Raw genomic sequence first — 22,026 nt, forward strand, 5'->3', positions numbered from 1 at the left:
GCTGCCCACAGATGAGAGGGAGAAACATTACATTATGGAGGATGTAATTCAGGAAGAGCAAAGCCCTGCAGAAATAACTGTTTCAGACCCAGACTGCTGTCTCCGCTGTCAATGATCCACCATGTTTTAGCCACCGGATATGACAGGATAGATTATATTTTAACCAATGTTTCTTTGATTGTCTTCAGCTGCAGCTGTTCTGGTAATAATATGATGTTGCTGACCTGATTCTCAGCCCTCGTGATGGGTTGCAGGCACAAAACAGCATTTTCCTTTCTTAAAGTTTTGATAAACTTGTTCCCTGTGTCCCTATGAAAGAGTTGTGTATTTTCCTTATACTATCAATCCAATCAATCAATACTATCAATCCAAAAATCTTTATTGTAATGAGAAAACTGTGTTTGCATTCTTTAACTTTTACGGGCATGTATGTACCCAAATTGGTAGTATTTATGGATGATAGAACATCTTTTCACCAGCAGATGGTAGTAATGTAACTCTTTTGGAGGTCGGGATAATCACCATTAATGTGGGGAAATGCTCTTTTACTCACCATCCTTTCGCTGATAGACAAGAAATGAAGGAGAAATTCTGGTTTCCTCGGGCGTTTTCGTTGCTGTCAGCAAAAAAGAAAATATTAGGGCTAAGTCTTTTAAATAACCCAGCCCATTTCTACACTGCTACAGCGATGCTACTGGTGTGGCTTTAAAACGTGACAGCAAAATTGCCCTCGACACTTTTTATTACACATTTTAAACCTGGTCGTGCATTATTTTGGAGGTTTTATTCCGAACGCTAGGGGCGCTATAAAGGAAACCACTACCGGAAGTAACTCTTGTCTGAGTCGTTGTTTTGAACTCTGACATCAGTCATTTGCACGCTGGAAATGAAAACTCTGGGGAACAACGTGGATACAACAGCTATTCTTTTTTAAATGTTATTATGAGAGTCCCATGGTTTCTTTTGTTTTGATTTAACCCGGGTGATTTTCGTGGGGGAGTAAAAAGTAAAGGTAATTTCTATCAGAATGATTGTACAAATGTTTTACGCTAGTTAGCTTTAGCATGACCAGAATTACAACATGTAATGTAAATGGCCCTTTTAATCAGTTTGATCTTTTAAAAATCGAGTTTAACTGTGACGCGTTGATATACCATTACATACGTAAACATGCCATACCAGCTGGTAATAGGTGTTCACAATACTGGCTACAGAAATGTAAAAACACAATAACATACTCTGTAGAATGCAGATAGTGACAATCTCTTTGTAAATGTAACAAGTCTGTTTTCTGTGTATTTAAGTTGGCTCAAAAGCAAATTACTGATTGCAGATGGGGAAGCCAACTAAGAAGAGGAGTGTGGCTGACAAGGTCCGAAAGGCCAAGACGTCTACTGAGATAAAAAACAACCCATTTGAGGTTAAGATCAACAGGAAGAAGTTTGACGTTCTGGGCAGGAAAGTCAAGCATGACGTTGGTCTGCCTGGCGTCTCCAGATCTAAAGCCATTACAAAAGTAAGATCACCCAATGTACTTGCTTTTTTTAATCTCTTCATTAAAAGCACTTCCCGAAAAATAATCTAACAACTGGAATAACCAATATTTCAAAAGATGTTCACTGAAACTTTAAAGATACAACACAAACACACCTGTCATCAAGTTTATTTAAGCTATGAAGAGTATCAGTAGAATTTTAAAGATGCAACATGGTTCTGGAAAGTTGTAGCTAACACAGTTTAAAAGAAGTGATTGGAGTGAACTAACTCAGCAGATACATGTCTGTATCTGGCATCCACGGGTCACAACTCCTCATTCTTTTAACACACATTCTGTTGTGAGGTCTGCTGCTCACAGCATCACGCTGGGAGAGGGATCTTCTGCAGGAGAGTGTGAGCGAGCAGAAAGTAAAGATCAGAGTACGATCTGCTCACATGGATGCTGAATTCCCCAAGTTACTGTTATTTATGTAGGGATGTAAACATTTCACTGTTCATTTGATTTGAATGTTTGGTCAAACAGCTTTGAAAGAGCTCTTACATTTATTAAATTTGACCCTTTTCAATAATTGTTTTCTACCGTGTTGGAACTTTGCGTATGTGTGTTGGAGTTAGTGGGTATAGGTAGACTAATTTTTCCCTCATTTTTTCTAGAGAAAGGAAACGCTTCTTAAGGAATACAAACAGAAGAACAAGTCCAGCAAATTTATTGACAGGCGTTTTGGAGAATATGACACCAAGATGGCGCCAGAAGACAAAATCTTGCAAAGGTTTGCGATGGAGAGAAAGGTTGGTGATGTACACATTCATATCATCACAGGTTAATAAAACACCAGTAAAGCACAACAGTTCTGCACTGCAGCAGTGAGCTAACAAATGTCTACCGGGGTCGTTACGCCATGCTTTTTCACTCAGCGTTCCTACGATAAGAAGGACGTCTTCAACCTGAATGAGGATGAGGAGCTGACCCATTTTGGCCAGTCGCTGGCCAAAATGGAGACATTCAACGACTTTGTGAACAGCGACGATGAATCAGAAGAGAAAGGTTTATTATCAGGTAAGACCAAAGTCATTACTTTGATTGATCACAAAAGCCTCCTAATAATTTTAATAATGATTTTGTTTCCTCATCCAGCTGAGATGACTGCCTCCCACTTTGGGGGAGGAGGGGGCCTACTCAGGAAGAAAACATCAGGGGATCAGCAGGAGGAAGATGGAAGTCAGAGGGCCAAATCAAGACAGGAGCTCATCGAAGAGCTCATCCTGAAGTCTAAACAGGAGAAGGTGAGCTGTAACACAGAGCTTCATGACTCAATTCTTTTGCTAAAGGGGGTTTCGTGTCCCAAGTTTTCTGTTAATAACATGTATTTCATTTGCACGCCGTTCTTCGTATTGTCCCCTGTTTAGCGGGAGCGACAGGCACAGAAAGAGGAAGCACAGGTGTTAACAGAACAGCTGGATAAAGAGTGGAAGAGCATCCAGGCACTGATGGTGAAGAAGGCCCCTAAAGCTGAATCTGATGAGAAACCAGAGGAGAAACCCAAGGTGGGAACACCTTGATCATTAATGTGCACATTGATCCATCTGCGACAGGGCCTCGAATATCTTAGGGCTCTCTGCTTATTTTAGCTGGAAGAGTACGACATGATGGTCAGGGAGCTCGGCTTCGAGATGAAGGCTCAGCCCTCGGAGAAGCTGAAAACTCCTGAAGAGCTCGCCCGGGAGGAGAGAGAGAAGCTGCAGAAATTAGAGGTGATATGTTTCCCTTCGCTGTAATGAATAGCTGAAATGTGTATTATTGACATTTGAAACTCCAGTATCGCCACCACATCCGGTTTTACCTTTGTCAATGCTCTGCATTTCCTCCAGGCTGACCGTCTGAGGAGGATGATGGGAGACGAAATTGGCAACAGCACACAGCAACAGGTTCACATGTCTGCTGACGACCTCAACGACGGCTTCATCCTGGATAATGACGACAAGAAAACCCTGGCTTATCAGGTAAGATGGACGAGTTGGATACGCTGTGAAATGACTTGATTTCGAAAGTCTGAAATGTGCTTTTTTGTGTTTTCAGGATGGAAAATGGAACATTGAAGAAGAGGAGGAGGATAATGAAGAGGAAGACGATAATGAGGAAGATGGTGATACGGAGGAGGGGGAAGAAGAAGAGGAGGAGGAGGGGGAAGAAGATGAGGAGGAGGGGGAAGAAGAAGAAGAAGAAGAAGAGGGGGGGGTCAGTAGTGAAGAAGAAGATGGACACTCGGACCTGGAGTCTGAGAATGAAAGTGAGGATGAAGAACCAAAGCTTGAAGCTAAAGAGACGAGTGCCAAACCTCTGAGCCAGGAGGAGATAAAGGCCCAGCAAGAGGCGGCTAAATCTGAGCTTCCCTACACGTTTGCTGGTACCGACACACAGACAGACAAAGTGAGTTCATGTTTGTGCCGTCCATCATCTGTGGCCTCTGTTCTTGTTTGTAGCTCCGGAGAGTTTCAGTGAGCTGAAAGATTTGCTGTGTAACCACACCCCTGATAACCAGCGCCTCATCTTGGCCAGGACTCTGAAGTGCAACCACCCGAGTCTGGCTGTGGGAAATAAGCTCAAACTGCAGGTAAAGTACGCTTAATGTTATGTCAACTATATTTTTCTGGGGCAGGTTTAACTCTCAATATCTTTCTCTCAGAAATTGTTTGGCTTCCTTTTGGAGTATGTTGGCGATCTGGCCTCCAGGACTCCGCCTGAACTTACCACAGTAGATAAACTCATCCCGTAAGTTAAAAGGATTGCCCCCATTTAATTCTGTTTCTTAAAATAAATAAAGCCTCTACGTCCTTCTGCTTCTTCTTGCTTTCCCAGAGAGTTGTACAACTTGTGTCAGATGTATCCAGAAGCAGCGTGCAAAGCCATGCAAAGCATCCTGGGAGACGCTGCTCACAGCATGGAGGAAGTGCTTGAGGTCAAAGGGCGCGCTGCTTTCCCGTCACTGGACATGGTATGAGTTATCAGCTCGTTCAGTATGTATTCAACTATGTGAATGTTCACCAGGGTGGGTATTCTTTTACATGCTTGGCCGAGTGAGCGCTCATTAAACGGCCCCTGCAGGACTGAGCAGATCTTTGTGAACGTTGAGGCCAAAAATACTCGTTTCTCAGGAATGTTGCAGTGAAACTGCGGGAAACAACTACAGCCCAAACTAATCCTCCTCCTCGTCATTTCGTACAGGTTTCTTCAATTCCTTCTGCACACGTCTGCGTTTTCTCAGCCAACAACCTTCTGCTGTCTTTGTTGGGTGTGACGGATGACACAAACTCAGCTGTACGTTCTTGTTTTTGTCTCTGAAGCTGATCTATCTGAAGGTGACGGCCCTACTTTTCCCCACCTCCGACTTCAGACACCCTGTCACCACTCCAGCCCTCCTTTACATCAGCCAGGCTCTCACCAGGGTACACGCAACTCATCGCCTTATGAATAACATCTTCGATTGGCAGCATTGGTGTTTGAAATAAAGAGGTGTGTTTTGTTGTTAGTGTCCAGTGAGGTCACTCCAGGATGTGACGTCAGGCTTGGTGCTGTGCTGTCTGGCAGTGGAATACGTCTCCTTCTCAAAGCGTTTTCTGCCCGAGCTCATCAACTTCCTGCTGGGAATTCTCCACCTGGCGGTGCGGGATAAGACCACTCTGGGTATGAGCTCAGGCACAACACTGGGGGAGGGGGAGTGGGGGGGGTTAAACAGCGCTGATGAACCTCTTGTGTTGCAGGTTACACTCTGGTGCCGCCTTTCAGGGCGACGGGGAAATTAACTGACCTGCTGGTGCTGTCAGACTGGGAGTCCTGCAAGACCTGGAGCAAGAAAAGTCTTCCCCTCTCTGCCACCCAAAGCCTGGACCTAAAGACGGACCTGGAGAGGGATCACCACAGGTAGGAAATATTCACTCCTCACTCTTGTTTGAGTCTGGATTTAGTAGCTTCACTCTCTTATGTTCTTTAGCTGTGCAGCAGAATCAGATGAAGGTCTTAACTCTGCACAGAGAGAATGTGTACTCCAATATTTTAATTGGGCAGTCGGGATTGATCCTGCAAGAACAACCGGGTGACAATTACAGACCTAGCATGGATGAGGGGGAGGGCGGTGAAGCACGAGAGATCCCTTTGTCCTCACACAGCTTCTGAGAAAGAGAAGAAGACAATAAAGCAGACGGGTTAATTACACCCGACAGTAATAGGGATGAATCCCTTCACCATTAAAAACCAACGATGCCACTTAAGGACTGAGAGATGGAGATGTGCCTTAACGGCTGCAGCCTCAGCAAAGGCAGGCCTGTGTTTACCTGTGCAGCCTGCACGCCGCAGCGCAGCGCTGACACGTCCACTGGTGTGATTCTAATGAGCCGCCAGCGTGATTTCACACAGCAGTTGGTGTGTGGGCACGCAGCAAATCTGGTAAACAGGCTTTCAGTGGACCGCGATCGTGCACAGTTTGTGATCGCGTACAGTTTTAATAGTGCTAAAATTAAGACCCGCAAATGAGTGAGAAGATCTGCGGAGGGAAGTATGTTTGATCAGATACTTTTGCAAAAGAACATATTAAGTTTAAGAGCACGTTTGGGATCCACCCATCTGGATATCTTTGCACAGCAAAGGCTGCTGTATCATGGTTTTTCTGGTATTTGTGAAACTTTGGTCCATTCATTTGGATTTGTGATGTGTCTCCTAAGGCTAACGTGTCTCTCCATCTGCCTGGACCTGGTGAAGCGCTGCTCTCTGCTCTACAGAGACCTGCCATCTTTCACTGTCATCCTCCAGCCAATAAAAACGCTGCTTTCCAAACACCTGACGGCCCAAACAATACCAGCAGCTCTACAGGTCGGTGCCAAAGGTGGTTTATCGCAACGAGACATGTCTCGGCTCTGTTTTTACGTGTTGCTTTCTGCCACAGGAGCTTCACAAGGAGATCCTGGAGACCATCGACAGCGCGCCTGTCGCTCACCCTCGGCTGGTTTTCGAGAAGAAGAAACCCATCCCGCTGAAGCTGCTCACTCCAAAGATTGTGGAAGTGTGAGTAACGATCTTTTATTAAGAGCTGAAACATGCAATTTTGCCGCTGCCGCCATTTTAAAGGTTTCATCTTCAGGCTGGATTATGGGAAGAAGCGCGGCTGCACCAGAGAGGAGAAGGAGAAGGAGCGACTGAAGCACAAGTACAAGAAGGAGTTCAAGGGCGCTCTGAGGGAGCTCAGGAAGGACTCGCGCTTCCTGGCCAGAGAGAAGCTCAACGAGGTCGTCCAGAGGTGCGAGAGGAAAACCGTGAATATCCTCGTCAAAACGGCAAAGTGGAAACTGCTTAACTTTGTTTTATCTTTGTGTTGCAGAGATACGGAGAGGAAGAGGAAGGTGAAGGAACTCTTTGGAAGTTTGGCCTCTCAGGAGGGGGAGTGGAAGGCCCTGAAGAGGAAGAAGAGAAAGTAAACATACATATTTCCACCCATCTGTCCCTCACCTGTTACATTTTTAAACAGCCGGAGGAGAAATCAGCCTTCAAACATCTTGAACTGAACTTTTTTTGTTTTTTAAGTGTAATTAACTGATGCTTTTTCAGTCTACAACCACCCCAGCATCCATCACAGCCTAAATCTCTTTTATTGTTGCATCGGTCTCCCAGGCTCCGTAATAAAGTTATTGTTTGTAAATCCCAGTGCTGATAACATGCTAATACTGAGTTGTGCCTCTTCTATTTTAAACCGTCTCTTCTGTCGTCGTGGCGTCACCAGACAAGTTCGTACCTTGACGTGTTGCACGACAATTGTGGTTTAGACAATAAATTACAAGGACAAAGCTTCGCGTTCAAAGAACAAGAAAATAGAACTGACCCTAAATATCTCATGGGTGCCGTTATAGGTATTTAAAGTCTCTGAAGGGTACAAAAAAGTCTTCATACCTGCAGAGGAGCAGGAACTAAAGGGAATTGGGAGAGAATCCAGGCCTCTCAAGGCGGGATTCATTAGGAACAAACAAGGGCGTCTCACATTTCATCAGAGCCGTTTCATGCAGAAACTATTTGTACGAACCCGAGATTTCGCATCCGCTCACGTACGACGAAGGCAAGAACTTTGGCGTGGAGCTTTTCTCATCACGCCTGTCCACGGAGGTGCCCGAACCTCCAGGCAGCTGCCGTTCCATACGGTGGCCTGTGGGAAAAACACTACACTCTGAATATTTGAAGGGTTTTCTTTAAATTCAAAGGGAAAAAAGGATAAAGTGAATAAGAATGTTGAGTTTTGTATTCGGCTGCTGGCACAAAGGTTTGTTCACTCTCAACTCGGTGCCATCAAGGCCAGCGTGTTTTCTTGTAGCCCACAGGCGAGGTTATCTGTCCGCATCACGCACAGGGTGAAATTTTAAACGCTTCTTACAGGAAAAGCTCTTTCTCTCGGGAACGTGTGCCTGGCTGCCTCATGACACGTATTACAGTTTTTTAATAATCTGATGTATCAACAAGACTTGTGCAACAATTAGACCCTTACGTATTTTCAGCTAGTCCATGTTGTCATAGCAACTAGGGGAAAAAGAAAACCTCAGATGCAGAATTCATAATCATGATGTAAATGAGAAAAAGGCCAAAGTCTCCTGTTCATATATTTTTATTAAACACTTAGCTCTGATGTGGTTTTACATGCTCTTGCTTTCAGAGTCCACTTCCGGCAGATTTAACATAAAAATACAGTGTGAACACACAAACAGCTCAACAATTTCAATTCCAGCACAAAATATACAATGAGACAAAAATAGAGATTCATTATGGATAAAAATGGTCACTTGAAACTGGTCTTTCATCCCGGACAGACACTTTGGTGCTTTGATGTTCTGGTTTTCATATTTGAGATACAGGGAGACAAACACACCCGAGCAGATGACGTTCTCACTGATGACAGTTCACTATAGATGGCTGCTGGTCACACACACACACACACACAGACACACACACACAGACACACACACACAGACACACACACACACAGCGCTTTAGGAACGACACACAGTCACACGGAGCACATCTGTCTCTAACAGTGAAGCGAACGCACCAGGACGACACATCGACACAGACTCACGAGGACCAGAAATGAGGCACGACGGGACTTGGCAGAGCGACATGGAATGTTTAGCAGTCGTCGATGGTGAAGCTGCTCAGTCGTCGGCGTCCTCCTGAGGGGGAAGAGGGGGCGCACACGTATGTCAGCGTCTCGGCCGGTGACGTCACCGACGGTAGTTTGAATGCTTCATACGTTGCTGCGAGTCTCACCTCTGTGGCTTCGGCCGGATCCGTGACGTCTGGTGACTCTGCCATGTTTTCAGCTGCGGCGGCGTCGTCGCCCTGGCGAACCAACAGAAGAGGAAAAACGTGCTTATTCTTACTTTGAAGGCAACTAAATGTGATTAAAATGTGGATTTGGGTGATTTGTGGTGTATTAAGGCGAAAAAGACAAGGTAGAGGAGCGATATGAAACAAAAGATCTGCTTTTGTAGTTTTTGTTTTGGCCCCGCCCACTCTCTGCCCTGTGTTGTATCGGAAGCGGTCCCCCCTGCAGTTTCACATCACTTTGGCACTCCGGCGACACGTTGCTCTTTATCTCCCTTTCCAGGCAGGGGGCGCCGTTCTGACACCGTGCCTTTGAACTGACCTCTAAAGAGAGGCGGCCACCATGTGCGTGACCCGGCAGCTGGAGGCTGACACCAGATATTGCAAGGAGGTTGGCGTATTCACACCCCCCCGTCAAGCTTCCGTCTGCTCGCCACAGCAGAGACGGACGCAGATTCACACAAAGGTGCACGTGAACATTACCGGTAAACCTTTAAGTCAACAACAGACGCTGAAAAACCAAAGATTTTTAAGCGCCACCGTCCTGGTGTCTCGATAATTGACCTGGCAGCTGGACAAAGAACCAGCATCCATGCGCGTGCACGTGTCAGACGCAGCAGACACTGTTTGAGGAGCGCCCTCCACCTGGCATTAATTTTTAAACAAACTCAATATTAATGATGTTTAATGGCAGCACCGCCTGGGAATGACGACTAAATGAGGAACGCTGTCTGCTGCTGGCCCTGCTGGGAATACTGGGATTTATATGTTTACTCCACTGCCCTTCCGTTGTCTCCTCATCACTTTATCCACCATCGCATCCGTTTGTCGGAGGATTACAGCCGTCAGCGCCCGTCACGTTCCAGGCGGAGCCCCGTCCGTGCTTCTCTGTTCCTCGGGGCTAACGTAGCGATTAGCCGTCCACCTGCCCGAGCTGCTAATGAAGATGTGAAGATTAAATCAAACTCGAGCGCCGTTCTGGTGTCTGCGTTAATTAAGGGGAAGTAAGCACCTCTGCTCGCACCCCCAGCCAGAAAATGATCAACAAGTGTTTTGTGTTGCCGTGGAAATCCAGGATTGGCTCATCATTTCCTGCTTACACAGGTCTCGGGAGAGAACGGGGTGATTATGAGCAAACGCAGCCGGCCCCGCAGGATCTTTATCTAATTATGCTCAAATTCTGTATAAACAATAAAACTGCAGAGGCTGCTGGGAAGCAAACAGGAGGACGTGCAGTTTTTGATTGTTTATTAGTTTTCCTGGTGGATTTGGTGTCCTGTATCACATCCCTCTTGGGGATCTTTGCTTCCATCGACACCCCATAATCCTCCTCTCATTGATCAATAATGACTGTCCACATTTAACCCCCCCCATACAAACATCAAAATAAAACAGGGGTGTGCTCAACAGCACTACTGGTGGTCAAAGGTGCTAATCACTGGTGTGAGGCCGAGGTTATGGGAGCACTGGTGTCTCTCCCAGCAGCCTCACTGGTCCGGTCACCAGTGGAAATCTCTCATATTTAACTGTATCATTTGTCTTCTACCTTCTGGGACAGACAACGGCCTGATCGAGCGGTATCGAGCCGACAGGATGAACCCGCTTTGATTTTCTGAGAACAAACAGGCGCCAGACGTGAGAAGTGATGAAAAATGACTCAAGGTCAGGAACCCATTTTGACGACTAATGGCTGTCAGACAGTGGTGAAATGGAGGCGTGGGTCGTGCGGAGAGCCGCGGGACAAATGAACGTGGACGCCGCCGCTCCCTTTGGGTCGGGACATCAACGGTCAGATAAAAACAGGAATGAATGTGGCTGCAGTTGAAGTCATTATCGGCGTTTAACGGGGGGGGAATAAACACAGGAAACGCATCATTATCTATGTCTACGTGCTGTTTGAGACGAAGGGAGCGAACTGATGCCCCCCCACCCCCTCTCATGAGGCCGGTGGGGTCCGGTTGATGACTCGAGGGGGAAGAAAGATAATTTCAAACTGAAAATGCAACAAACTAACCTGAACTCTTTGAGTCTCTGAGTTTAACATTAGCATTAATTAGAGCCTATTCTGACCAGCTAACAGGCTAGCAGAAGACAAAATGGTGTCCAGGTGAAATGAAATCCCCTTTCCTCTTTCACCCTCTCACTCTTACTTGTTTGCCTGGTTCTTTTTTGACCAACCCGGTGGCGGCGGCAATACTCCCCGCGCTCTCCACGGTTTTCTGAGCCACGGCGGTCACTCCGGTAACCACGGCTCCGCCCACCTGGGACACGCCAGACACGGTTTTACCTGCAACTGAGAAGGAGGAAGCAGATGAGTGGAAATCTCCAAAGAGCCGTCACACCTGCGAGAGCCAGCGTTTAAAAAAAACACACGTTCAGGACGCCCCCAAAACCCCCCATCACGGATATTTCCTGTAGCATTCGACCCAGAGCGGCTCGTGCACGATGTCAGAGGTTAATCCTCCATAAAGGCACATTGTGGGGCCAGGGATGAAGGCTGCCCAGGCCCCCATGGAGGCAAATAAAAGATTCCTCATCTTGTCATTCAGGTTTGACACCTTAGAGCTCCAGGACAGCTGATCCAGGGGGGTTAAACCGGATCGACACTGCTGTTGTTTGGCTTTAAAACTGTTATTATAGGATTCATTTTTAGGTTTCTCTTACCTACTGTGACCCCGTCCTTCGTTTTGGTACCTGGAAGCAGATACAGGTGAATCTTAATTCCTCTGAATTGGACAGGACAAAGGAGGAATAATCCGATTGAACACTACCACGACCAGCACCTACCGACGAACATCACCCCGTCTTTCGTCATCTCGGCGGCTCCAGTCACTCCCTGCTTGGTTTTCTCCGCCGCTGCCACGACCCCATCCTTGGCTTTGGAGAAACCTTTCATGAACGCGTCCATGGCTGCTCGGCTGGCTCCAAGATGACAGGCGCACACGGCTGAGAGGGGGTCCAGAGAGGCGCGATGAGAAGGCGCACGGGAGGAGCGCACGGTAATAAAGCAGACACACGCACACACGCACACACACACGCACGCACACACTCGTGCCACCGCCCTACTTTTCTCTGTGACAGGTTTGTCAAGCTCACTTGATACCAGATTATGCAGCCCTGCAAACAAAAACCCACCTGTAGGATTCGGTTTCAGTCCCGAACACCAAAGCGGCGCGTGAGTAACAAAGAGGCAAATGATGTTTGGGTGTGACTGACAATATTTGATATTTAAAACTGACACCTCGCGGTGGGTCTTTCCAAAAACAACTACAGTAAACACTCATTAAAATGAAACGCACGCACGCACCTGCTCGGTTCAACTTCCCCCACGCCAGAAACCGGATGAGTCTTCCGGGATGACAGCGGTGCCTCCTCCGCGGACCTGTTGTGTCTCTACAACTACTTCAGATAAGGTGTGCGTGCGTGCGTGCGTGCGTGCGTGCGTGCGTGCGCGGCAGTCAGACAGACAGGCGGACAGAAAGACGCTCCACAGGTTGGACCGCCGCCTCCCACGTCTCGTGACGATGGGGCGCGAGCAGATGAGGGGCTGGACGTCGTGATGCGAGAGGGGGAGATAGTCGCGCGCGCTCTCTCCCTCTCACGTGCACTCGCATTACGTCGCTCCTCGCGCGTGGGCTGCTCGCAGCAGGGTCTTTAAAAGACGCATCCGCGGCCGAACTACCGGCTTCTGACCGTGTAATTAACGTCACGCCGCCGGGTAATTTAGTGCCCCCACGTGCCAGCGGCGTGTTAAACAGCTGCGGGTTGTTTTCTTCTTTTAAATCACCATGTGAAACCACTCAGCAGCGAGTAATAAATCCACCCACAACCGACCTGAAATCCTCTCAGCTGAAGTCAAACTGGGTCCGAGTCACATGACTGGACCCCAGGGGCACAGAGGTAGACAGGGCCTTCGGAGACCCCCCCCCCCCCCCCCCCCACACACACACACCTTACAGGTGCCCAATGTGGCATTTCATACTTTGTTATTGGTATAAAGCAGGAGGAAAGACCAGGGGAAGTGTGATATGATGTGATTCTGGATGTTTAGTTTGGGATTATTCCTTTAGGTTCAGGTGTCAGCGTCCTTTTATGAGGGGGCAGCTTCAGACTGCTGTTTCGTTTCCTTCCCCTTTCGCACAGTTGGCTGTATTTACTGATGCTATGGTTTAAATGATGGATTATGTTATGTTTAATTAAAGCTCAGGTGTTGACACAGTACAGCGTTTCACGCTGGGCTCCCGCGGGCTCTTGTTGCAAGCTTAACGTTGATTTGGCTGAAACTAAACGCACTAGAGAAAATGGTTTAAAGAAATGATGAATTCTTTCATAAATAATGAGTCTTTAATGCAGCTTTGCAAGGTCATGCCGGGGTCCAGCATCCACATCCCATAACTGTTACAATGGGTATTTCTAGGAGAGCTTTAAAAAGGCTGAAAAGAGCTTTTCGAATTGTTTCCACATTGACTCTGAATCACGTCGAGCTGGAAACAGGAAATTTGACGGGACGGCGCGAGAGACGACAGTAAAGTTTCTCTATCCATCAGAGATTTTCTAGCAGTGTTCCACCATCTTGGTCCAACTTGAGTTGGTCCAGAATAGCTGCAAATAAAGCCAAACATCACTTTTGGTTGGAAATATACTTTTAAATCTGTGATTGTCGTGTCCTGCAACCATGTGGCTGTAGATGTAGCACACTAGCCTAAATCCTCATTTGGATAGTGAAAATAGTGGAAACTGTCTAAAAATGATTAACATTTCTACTTTAAACACATGGGAGCACAGCTGCAGCGCAGACCCAGCTCGAGCTCATGTTTTAGCTTGTCCCAAAGACAAAAAACAGCCTGTATTTCCTCCTGTTACGGTTTCTGCTTGAGCTAGAAAAATGAGAATGATCTGGTGCTACAAATCAAATCCACTTAAACACACAAAACTCAGTAGCTTATTTAATTCTCTGTTCGTTAGTGATAGATTTGTTGTTAAGCTGCTGAAGCTAAACATTTGGCTCATAGAATCTCTTAATTTCAATACACGGATAAGAACATAAACTAATAAATCTCCCTTACATACACTAATACCGTCCGAATTACATATATTTTGTTGAGTTGCAACACATCCACTAGAGGGCGCCTCTCCGGTTGGAAATTTGATAGAAAGACAAAAGATTTTGAGAATAAAGCAGATGTAGATAAGATGTCGAGGTGGAACTGAATAACCAACCATCTTCTAGGTTTACACACTGTGCTGCCACAAACCTGACCTGCAGTTTAGCGGATAATTAAAGATTAAGAGGCTTCTCAGCTCACACAACATCTGAAAAGGAAGAGGAGATTTTTGCCTCAGAACTTTAAATTTAACAGCATATACAGCATATTATACAGTATTACACAGTATGGCTGGATTACATTTCCACAGGTTCTTGTTCTTGGGGCCAGTTTGAGGTTGAAAGAAGCTCTTGTGGGCCACCAGGATGGCCCTCCAGTGTCACCACAAGCAGATCATCGTTTGGGAGCTTTTTTCTTTGCATGTAACTACTGAAACACAGCAGGCAAATGAGCTGGACCATCATCGGAGAGCTGGCCAAACCCACAGAATGCGAGAGAAACGATAAACCCAAACGCTTCTGGCCGCAACAGCTGAGATTTGCATGAAGACGCAGGTCGTTTTGAGATATTTCCTGCCTGGCGGGGCTGCTCCTGCCTGGCTCTGCTGGCCCACAGTCATTTATAACGAGCTGCAGGAGACAGGACGAGCTCATTAGTGGGTGTGCTGGTGAACCACAGGCAGTGAAAGGAGCACAGCAGCACAAAGGATCAATTAAAGGAAGTGATAGATTCCATGCTAACAACAGTTTCACACCATCTTTTCATCATTGTGTGGCTGACAAATGTTTTATAATTAACACATATCGCCTGATGGAAGTCAGAATAATGGGCCAATCAGCCGGTAATTTGTTAATGTCTACTCTGCGTTTTTCATACATTAAAAATGATTTGGAAGAGATTATAAGTGGTGAGTAATGTAAACCGACACCAAAATTTGAATTAAAGTTCTTTATGTCTATTAGAGGCTTCCAGGTGTGATGGAGAATCATTAGCCTAGCATACGTGGAGGGGGATCCACACACTGCGATGTTTGTATAAATGCCACACTCCCAAGTTAATAAAAGCAGACTAAAAATCATTATATTTTAAGGTTATCATAGCCTGAAAAGAAAGTATAATCATACAAGCTGTTTGCCAAATGCAAATCATCCTTTTAAAGGGGTGAAGCAGCATTTACTTTTAAATGATCAAATACAAAAGTTCCATTTTTAATTTGTCACCTATAGAGGACATAACTCCTTTAATTTAAAAAAAACCCCGAAACTTTCAGAATGTCAAACTGTTAATCTGCACTAAGATGAACTTAAATGATGAACTTAAATGATGATTTATTGTATTAGTGAACGTTCTGGCATTAAAGCTGCGGGTGCTGCACCGCCGCCTTCTGGCGGATCTGTGTATTGCACGAACCCGTTGACCTGACCAAAAGCAGCAATATTAACGTCCATCGATCACTCTGATACACAGATCTAAACCTGACTGCATCACAGTTGCATGAGAAGCCACATTTGGACCGATTTAAGACGGCCCAGTAGAGAAATGGGGAGCAGTTCGGTTTGTTTTACTTCATCTTTTATTGCCATTATCGGTTTCAGTGATGAAACACACAGATGAACCAACAGCTGCTGATAAATAGCAAGATAAAGATTCTGAGGAGAAAAAAAACCCCAAACCCTAATCATTTCAACCGCATGATCTGAGCAAATATGGGAAAGCAAGCCCAAACACACAAAGCTTTCCACGCATCTCCATGCGTAATTGCGCCGCCTTGAGGCGCTTTTATTACCTTTAATTACGGAAACCGTCACCTTGCTTTACCTGCTATATCCAGATTCTAGATTAAATCGCTCCTTCTCACGCTGTACCATAATATTGGAGTTTCTCCTGAGCTCTACCACATATTTTATGGTTTCTAGTGGCCCTGCTGTCCAAATAATGGCTCACGGTCTCTAAATTCCGGTTGCATTCGCCTGGACGGTGTCCACGCTTTGACTCACCAGACACTTGGCAGACCGCGGAGGAGAGATGACTGATTACTTAGTCACTCCTTGGGCGTTGGCAGGCAGAAATATTTCAATTTGAAGGTGGGCGCAGCAGCCAGAAGTGAAGATGGAATCATTTGGATTCTTGTTCTGCCGATTATTCACCCAAGAATAAAGCATCAAAGCAGAAAAAAGGGCAGTCAAAGGGACGATGTAAAGTTGATCTTTTCATTTCCTGTCACGAGCTTTCTACCATTACTAATACAACCAGTCCTACACATTCACTTTCCTATTCACTATAGAGTAATTTTAGGGAGTGTCCCCAGTGACGGAACTGGACCGGCACCTCCCAAACCTAAACATTTCCCAACACCTCTCGCATGTCGTCTTCACTGCCGTGTTTGCAGCCTTTTCTGGTTTCACACGTGAACATCCCCCGCAGCCCTGCTCTGATCCAGATGCTCTTGCTTTTATTGTGACCATTCCCCGGAGCAGCGCTGATGGTTCCCACCTGGAGCTTCTCCCAGCCCGACACCTTCTGCTGGCTCCGGCCGCCGTCGGTGGGGGTGCCGGCGCTCTCGTGGCGCTGGACCAGATCTCCCGTGGAGGTGAAAGTGAAATCTGACATGTATTTCTTGTTGCATTAAGCTATTGCTTGTAACGTGGTGCGACCGGGCTGCCGGCGGGCGCGGAGCGGCGGCCGCTAGGTGGCGCCACAGCTCGCCTAAAGAGGAGGGTTTACTTTGGCACTGGCGTGTGGACACGGCCTGCCTGGAAGATACATTAGATCAGATTAGCTGACATGTTTTCCTTTTAAGAAACCAGTCTTTTTTTCTTTTTTTTGGCTTTGATGCCTTTAATCTCAGGGGTGGGGAGCAGAAAGAGGAACTAAATACCTCCCCTCGGTCTACTTTTTCATCGTGTGAAGGGCAGAAATACTCCCAGGACAGCTCGCCGGGCCGTCACACACTCAAGCCGGAGCGATCCAGAGCCTCGGATCACTGTGCATGTTTTGTGGAGTGTTGGAGGAGACCGGGGAACGTGCACACGGGACCTGGACCCTTCTCTCTGTGAGCACAAATAAAGAATGTAAATAATGAGCTAACAGCAGGGGGATGATGCAACCCCATCAGGTTTGTGGGAGACGTTTGGCCGAACACGTTCAGCTGTTCCCTGGATCTGACGCGGGAGGCCTCACAGACGCTGAACTGCCGACCGAAGGACAGCAACAAGTCCAGGGAATTCCTTCACCGGAGCGTCAGGCCTCACCTGCCACCGTGTTTGGAGCCGTCCCTCTTCCAGGTCCCAGTCCTCCTCCTATCAGACCTCCACGTCTGCAGCAGTTCTGCATCCTCCTCTGCAGCAAAACCCGAAGAACCTGCAGAACGTCTGGTGACTCATCTCAACACCCACCTGGGAAAACAGGGACCGAAGCCACACTGGCACCTGGGAGCGCGGCGGGAATCCGACTGTGGATCGCTGCAGAGCAAACTCCAAGATTGGCCAGGGGGCAAAAATCGGTGTTTTGGCGAAGAAGCTAACGACAGATCCACCCAGATTGTCGTGTGTTAGCGGTGTGCGTGACTCATCACAAGATCCTGAGAACCGAGTCGCACGGCGCGACTATTAATTATGCCGACGGCTTCAACGGGACCAAAGAGGAAGGAACGCGGATGTGTGAGCGTTGGGTTTACACAGCTGCTGTCTGGTGGAGGAGTGGAGCGACGGGGAAGACGAGGACAACCTGAAAGGCCTAATTAGCATAGCCTGTCTTCCTCCTCGACACGATGAAAGCAGGCGGCGCCGCGGTCGGGCCGCCGGGCCTGAGAAAATCGAAAGCATGCGAAGACTCCAACGACTTCAGGCACACGAGGGGAAGACTTTCCAACCTCCTCCACCAATTGAATTCACCTGGAGCTCCGTCTCGCCGCCAAAGAGCCTCAAAACGCTCCGCAGCCCAAACACGACAGTGCGTTCATCAAATGTTTACGAGCCGCCATGGCAACCTGGTGCAGGTCGTTTATCTTTGCTTTTGATTTCCCGCTGTGAAATCCACAAGACACTCGGTTACAGTCGTGATTGAAACCAAATGAGAGCCCCAAAAGCATGTTGGGCAGAGCAGCGCACCCAGAACACACACACACACACGCACACACGCACACGCATTTTCCTGAGTAATCCGAGCCGAGTGGTGCGAGAGGAAAGCCTATATGGTTCTGTGCCATGGATTTGTGGTTTCCAATACAAAAATCTCTGGCAGGGAAGGAGGTATTTTCACTCTGGCGTGCTGCTCCGCCGCTTCATAACAACACGCTCCGCTTGTTTCCTCAACACAACACAACAACAACAGGGAAACCAGGGCCGAGGCGGCGCGCACGGAGGCCGCACGCTTACAGAACGCCCCCCGATTCGACGGAGGATTAGGCGATTCGCGCCGCTCACCGAGCAGCATCGCGCAGCCCCGACTGCAGCTGAAGCCTCCAGGTTACGGCAATGTGCGGAACATCTGCCTCGGGCCGGGCCGCGGACGTCTACGTCCAGAGATGAGGTGCTGCAGCCGCTGACACCCAGTCCATGATATCATGTCAGGCGTGCACGGACGTGCTTGTGTGCGTGCGCTGGTGTTGCTGTTGGAGGGGCTCCAGGCCTGCAGATGGTCCTGGTTTGTGTTTGCGCTGAACGGCTGCAAGCCTCTCGCCTCCCTAGTGACCGTGACAAAACATGTGTGCGCACACATTGGAGCGTGCACACTTGGGTTGGAGGAGTCCGACTTTCGCTCAGGTGGGGGAGGGGAGGGGGGGTGTAAATCATTTCAGTTCATATTTGTCAGTCACGACTGCGCTTCGTTTGTGTCGACTCGTCCATAAATCTGATGAAACACGGCGCGGAATAACGCGCACGTCCGCCTGGAAGATAACGTTACTACATTTTTATAGGGCTGCATAAATAAGCGGCCCGGGGTGAAACGCGTCGTGTTAAATTTAGCACGCGTAAGGATATCGTGCGTGGATTCAAGCATTTGCATATAGCAGCATTGTTCGCGAACGCTAGCTAACGTGTGGCACGCTAAAATGGTGATGCGACGCGGATATCACGCGTGAGCGGGTGTAAAACTGTGACTGGAAAGTCACCTGTGCACGTTTGGGACAGAAGCTAATGCTAACAGCGTCTCAGCCTGTACATTTAGCATGAGCGCTCTAAGGTCGACTTTGCGTATAAATGTTGCACTTTTTCTAACCGAGGTCACAACAGGAGCTAACAGGTAGCGCGCTACCTGTTTTCACCCCCGCCTCCCACGCACACGCACGCACCGACTGGCAGCCGGCGCTATAGCAACCAAACACGGCGGGAAAGCCTGCTGGAGTTCCTGGGAGATCCTCTGTTTGTAGGAATGTTGCCACGGCGACCGGGGGCAGTAAAGTGGGAAACCCCTTATCTGCTGACTTGTCAAAGTTCAAAGGCTGCTTGGGCAGAGAAGGAAAAAGACACATAGCAGCACACCTTCAGGGCTCGTCTACCGCCACAATGTGTGTCGCCATGGCGACAGTGTTTGGGAGGAGTAAGCACTCCTCAGGGCATGAATGGCAGATAAAGGAGGGCGTCCCTCGGCTCTGACTCACGGCTGCTGCACTTATATCTCTACTCAAAGACGTAGATTCATGAATGAACCGCGCTTGTTTATGTTTGTCAAAAAACCAGGAGGGGCAGAAAGAAAAGAGAAGAAGAAGAACTTGACGTAATACGTGATTGCGAAAGACTTTTTTTTCCATGTGGTTGACGTCAGATCTGCTTCCTCCTTCGGAGCGGGCGTGTGTGGAGCACCGAACGGGCCGATAACATGATTCAGCTCCTCTCGCGGCGCCGATTCCGCTTAATTACCGTTGACGATGCTAACTGTTGACGATGCTAACTGTTGCAACCGCCGCACGTGTGGCAGAGCAACTGTTGCCAGAAGCTCGGCGGACATCTTTGTCTCCTGACAGATGCCTCCCTCTGCAGTATTCCCGATGGCCGGGGTTCCAGCCTCGCTCCATGGGAATGAGTAAGAACCCCGAAGGGGAGCTCTCCAGAAAGGGCTCCTGTCTCTGGACTAGCTCCTGGTTCTGGTCCCGTTGAGGTTTGACAGCTGATTGGGTCACCCGTGACAACACGGGAGAGTCGAAGGTCGTCTGTCCCAGGATTTAGCCAGAAAGCTCTTCAGAACGTGGTCGGGACCGTAGAGAAAACCGGAGGCAGGTTCTGGACCTCGTGTTTGGCTTCATCTGCTACATCTGACCCGCTTTAGCGAGGGAGTTTCCAGACACGAGCAGCAACGCCCGGCTGCATCCGCCCCAAGTGTTGAGCCGCTGGAACACGAACCCGCGTCCTTCACCCTCAGACCCATCAGACGGTCTCCAAACGGACCAGAGGACCCCGCCACCTCCCTTGGTCCGCACTTTATAGCTCCTCGCCGGCGCGATGTTTTGATTAGCGCGCCGCAGCGCCGATGATGTATCATCTCTTATTTATCCCCGTTTGCTCTCCCGGCTGGACCGCACACGCGTCCACCTGTAAAAACATTCCCGTATTGTTCCCCTGCAGGAAAACGCAAACATTTGCTCATGCATTATTAGCGATGACGCGGCTAAGCTAAGCTAAAGGGAGGATCGATGCTACAGCGCTTTCCCGGGAAGACACCCCTGTTGGACAGAGACATACATCAAGTGACCTTTGCTTTGATAAACAACATTTAGGGATGCAGACGCGCACCATCCATTTGGATAATGTTAATTTATGCATTGAAATATTGATTAGGGATGATCCCGCTCCTGCCAAGAGGAGCTCGTTAAAACGCAGAATCCCCCGAGCCTCCGGGGAGCAGCAGGAGATCAGACGGGCGTGTTTATGCTGAGGTTGACCTGCTGAATTAAAGATCAACCAAAATCAGATTTACACTTAAATGAGCACCGATGATTTATGCAGAAACCCGCAGCCGGAAACAAGGATTCCGAAAAAACAACAAACAAAATACGTCGGCGGAAAAGTTTGCCCTCCGCAACTTCTGGGATTTTTTTTTTATTTTCAGCCGCTCGTTCGAGGTTAAAGCGGCACGTCGCCGTCCTGCCTGCAGGGTCACATGACCGGAGAGGCGGAGGAGACGTCCCCCGTTTATGGAGGGACGCGGCGAGGTGGCAGGTTGACCCGCCCATTTCCACAACCTCCGCTGCTAGCTTAGCTTAGCTTAGCGGGCAGAGCCACCTCGGCGGATGCTCGGCAGGTCCGGGGTCACAGCTGGACGACACTTTTCCCCTGGTGTTTCCGACATTCGCCCGTTGGCCTCGGCGTTCCTGCTGGAGCTTCCCAGACGTCTTCTGCCCCCTTAATCAAAGCGGAGCGAGATTTAGAGAGGAGGTAAACAGTCTGGTTTTATGATTGGGCCCCTTCTTCCAGTGTGGCCTGTGTAATTGAAAAGCCCTCATGCACTATTTTAAGTCGGGAGTGGGAAAGAGTCCCACGTGTGGGCGACAGCTGGGAACGGGGCCGTCTCTCTCTCTCTCCCTCTCTCGCCCTCGCTAAACAAGCGCGGCTGGTTTGGACCCGTTTCGTCAGCGTCCGACCGCGTGAAAAATACCTGAAATAGTCAAACGAGCGGAACATCTGCAGCCGGTGGGACAAAACACGGAGACGGGAGAGCCGGGACGGCTCCGAGCAGGTCCGCTAACTGGGACCATCTGGTCCCGATGCCGCGGCGCCGTCACCGAACATCCCGCAAACCCAAATGAATGTTTGAGTGCGAGTTAAAAAGTTTAAACAAACAGAAATATCAGCCGCTCGCGTCTTTTCTGTCCCCGCGTCGGCCATAATAGCGTCTTTGTCCAGCTGGAGTTGTAAACTTGGATTGTAGATGTTTGACACACGTGCGAACCAGGGCCGCGCACGTCATCGTGACAAATGCCGCTAACAGATTCACACGCTCTTTTTTAAACTTCATCTGGCCAATTTTTCGAGGCGTAACCATGGTTACCGACAGAATTATGGTTCTCGTGTGCATGCAAAGCCAAAGTGCCGCCACATCCAATCACACAGAGAAGAAACACCTGAATGAACC

At 48.3% G+C, this 22,026-nt stretch overlaps 2 protein-coding genes and 1 long non-coding RNA gene across 9 annotated transcripts; 1 reads left to right on the forward strand and 2 right to left on the reverse strand.

The window, feature by feature from the left end:
- The first annotated feature begins 834 nt into the window (after nt 1–834).
- nop14 (NOP14 nucleolar protein homolog (yeast)) lies at nt 835–7,189 on the forward strand. Its single transcript, XM_057019899.1, has 19 exons — nt 835–1,012; nt 1,334–1,516; nt 2,152–2,286; nt 2,413–2,554; nt 2,633–2,781; nt 2,905–3,042; nt 3,127–3,249; nt 3,367–3,498; nt 3,575–3,902; nt 3,979–4,109; nt 4,182–4,267; nt 4,355–4,490; nt 4,840–4,941; nt 5,026–5,179; nt 5,257–5,416; nt 6,214–6,361; nt 6,435–6,553; nt 6,630–6,785; nt 6,867–7,189. Exons 2-19 carry the CDS (start codon nt 1,334–1,336, stop codon nt 6,961–6,963), a joined length of 2,619 nt encoding a protein of 872 aa, XP_056875879.1. The 5' UTR covers nt 835–1,012; the 3' UTR covers nt 6,964–7,189.
- A 930-nt stretch (nt 7,190–8,119) lies between these two features.
- On the reverse strand, nt 8,120–12,439 carry LOC130517782 (alpha-synuclein-like). 4 transcript variants are annotated; one of them, XR_008947805.1, is made up of 7 exons: nt 12,159–12,439; nt 11,639–11,797; nt 11,516–11,545; nt 11,002–11,144; nt 8,795–8,866; nt 8,482–8,697; nt 8,120–8,443 (listed from the first exon to the last, which is right to left on the reverse strand). XR_008947805.1 is itself a non-coding variant. In XM_057019904.1 (6 exons), exons 2-6 carry the CDS (start codon nt 11,757–11,759, stop codon nt 8,680–8,682), a joined length of 384 nt encoding a protein of 127 aa, XP_056875884.1. In that variant the 5' UTR covers nt 11,760–11,797; nt 12,159–12,439; the 3' UTR covers nt 8,120–8,679. The 4 variants fall into 4 exon arrangements, 2 of the variants coding, with proteins under 2 accessions (XP_056875884.1, XP_056875885.1); XR_008947804.1 differs by having other exon boundaries at nt 8,476–8,697; XM_057019904.1 differs by having other exon boundaries at nt 8,120–8,697.
- Nucleotides 12,440–13,173: 734 nt separating this feature from the next.
- Nucleotides 13,174–21,761, reverse strand: LOC130517783 (uncharacterized). 4 transcript variants are annotated; one of them, XR_008947808.1, is made up of 3 exons: nt 16,835–21,761; nt 15,954–16,709; nt 13,174–14,585 (listed from the first exon to the last, which is right to left on the reverse strand). It is a non-coding gene; the product is annotated as an uncharacterized LOC130517783 (long non-coding RNA). The 4 variants fall into 4 exon arrangements; XR_008947807.1 differs by having other exon boundaries at nt 13,174–14,164; nt 14,257–14,585; nt 15,954–21,761; XR_008947809.1 differs by having other exon boundaries at nt 16,450–21,761.
- Nucleotides 21,762–22,026: the final 265 nt, after the last annotated feature.

The sequence above is a fragment of the Takifugu flavidus genome, chromosome 20, assembly GCF_003711565.1.
Source record: "Takifugu flavidus isolate HTHZ2018 chromosome 20, ASM371156v2, whole genome shotgun sequence".
NCBI lineage: Eukaryota > Metazoa > Chordata > Actinopteri > Tetraodontiformes > Tetraodontidae > Takifugu > Takifugu flavidus.

What these genes read in the sequence shown, in the direction of transcription:
- LOC130517782 (XM_057019904.1), bottom strand. Translation starts at nt 11,759, where the DNA reads ATGGACGCGTTCATGAAAGGTTTCTCCAAAGCCAAGGATGGGGTCGTG. An exon ending in AGACGGGGTGATGTTCGTCG is followed by an intron (nt 11,546 to 11,638) that starts GTAGGTGCTGGT and finishes ATCTGCTTCCAG; the next exon opens with GTACCAAAACGAAGGACGGG. An exon ending in AAAAAGAACCAGGCAAACAA is followed by an intron (nt 8,867 to 11,001) that starts GTAAGAGTGAGA and finishes TTGGTTCGCCAG; the next exon opens with GGCGACGACGCCGCCGCAGC.
- nop14 (XM_057019899.1), top strand. Translation starts at nt 1,334, where the DNA reads ATGGGGAAGCCAACTAAGAAGAGGAGTGTGGCTGACAAGGTCCGAAAG. An exon ending in AGAAGCTGCAGAAATTAGAG is followed by an intron (nt 3,250 to 3,366) that starts GTGATATGTTTC and finishes CATTTCCTCCAG; the next exon opens with GCTGACCGTCTGAGGAGGAT. An exon ending in AGAAAACCCTGGCTTATCAG is followed by an intron (nt 3,499 to 3,574) that starts GTAAGATGGACG and finishes TTGTGTTTTCAG; the next exon opens with GATGGAAAATGGAACATTGA.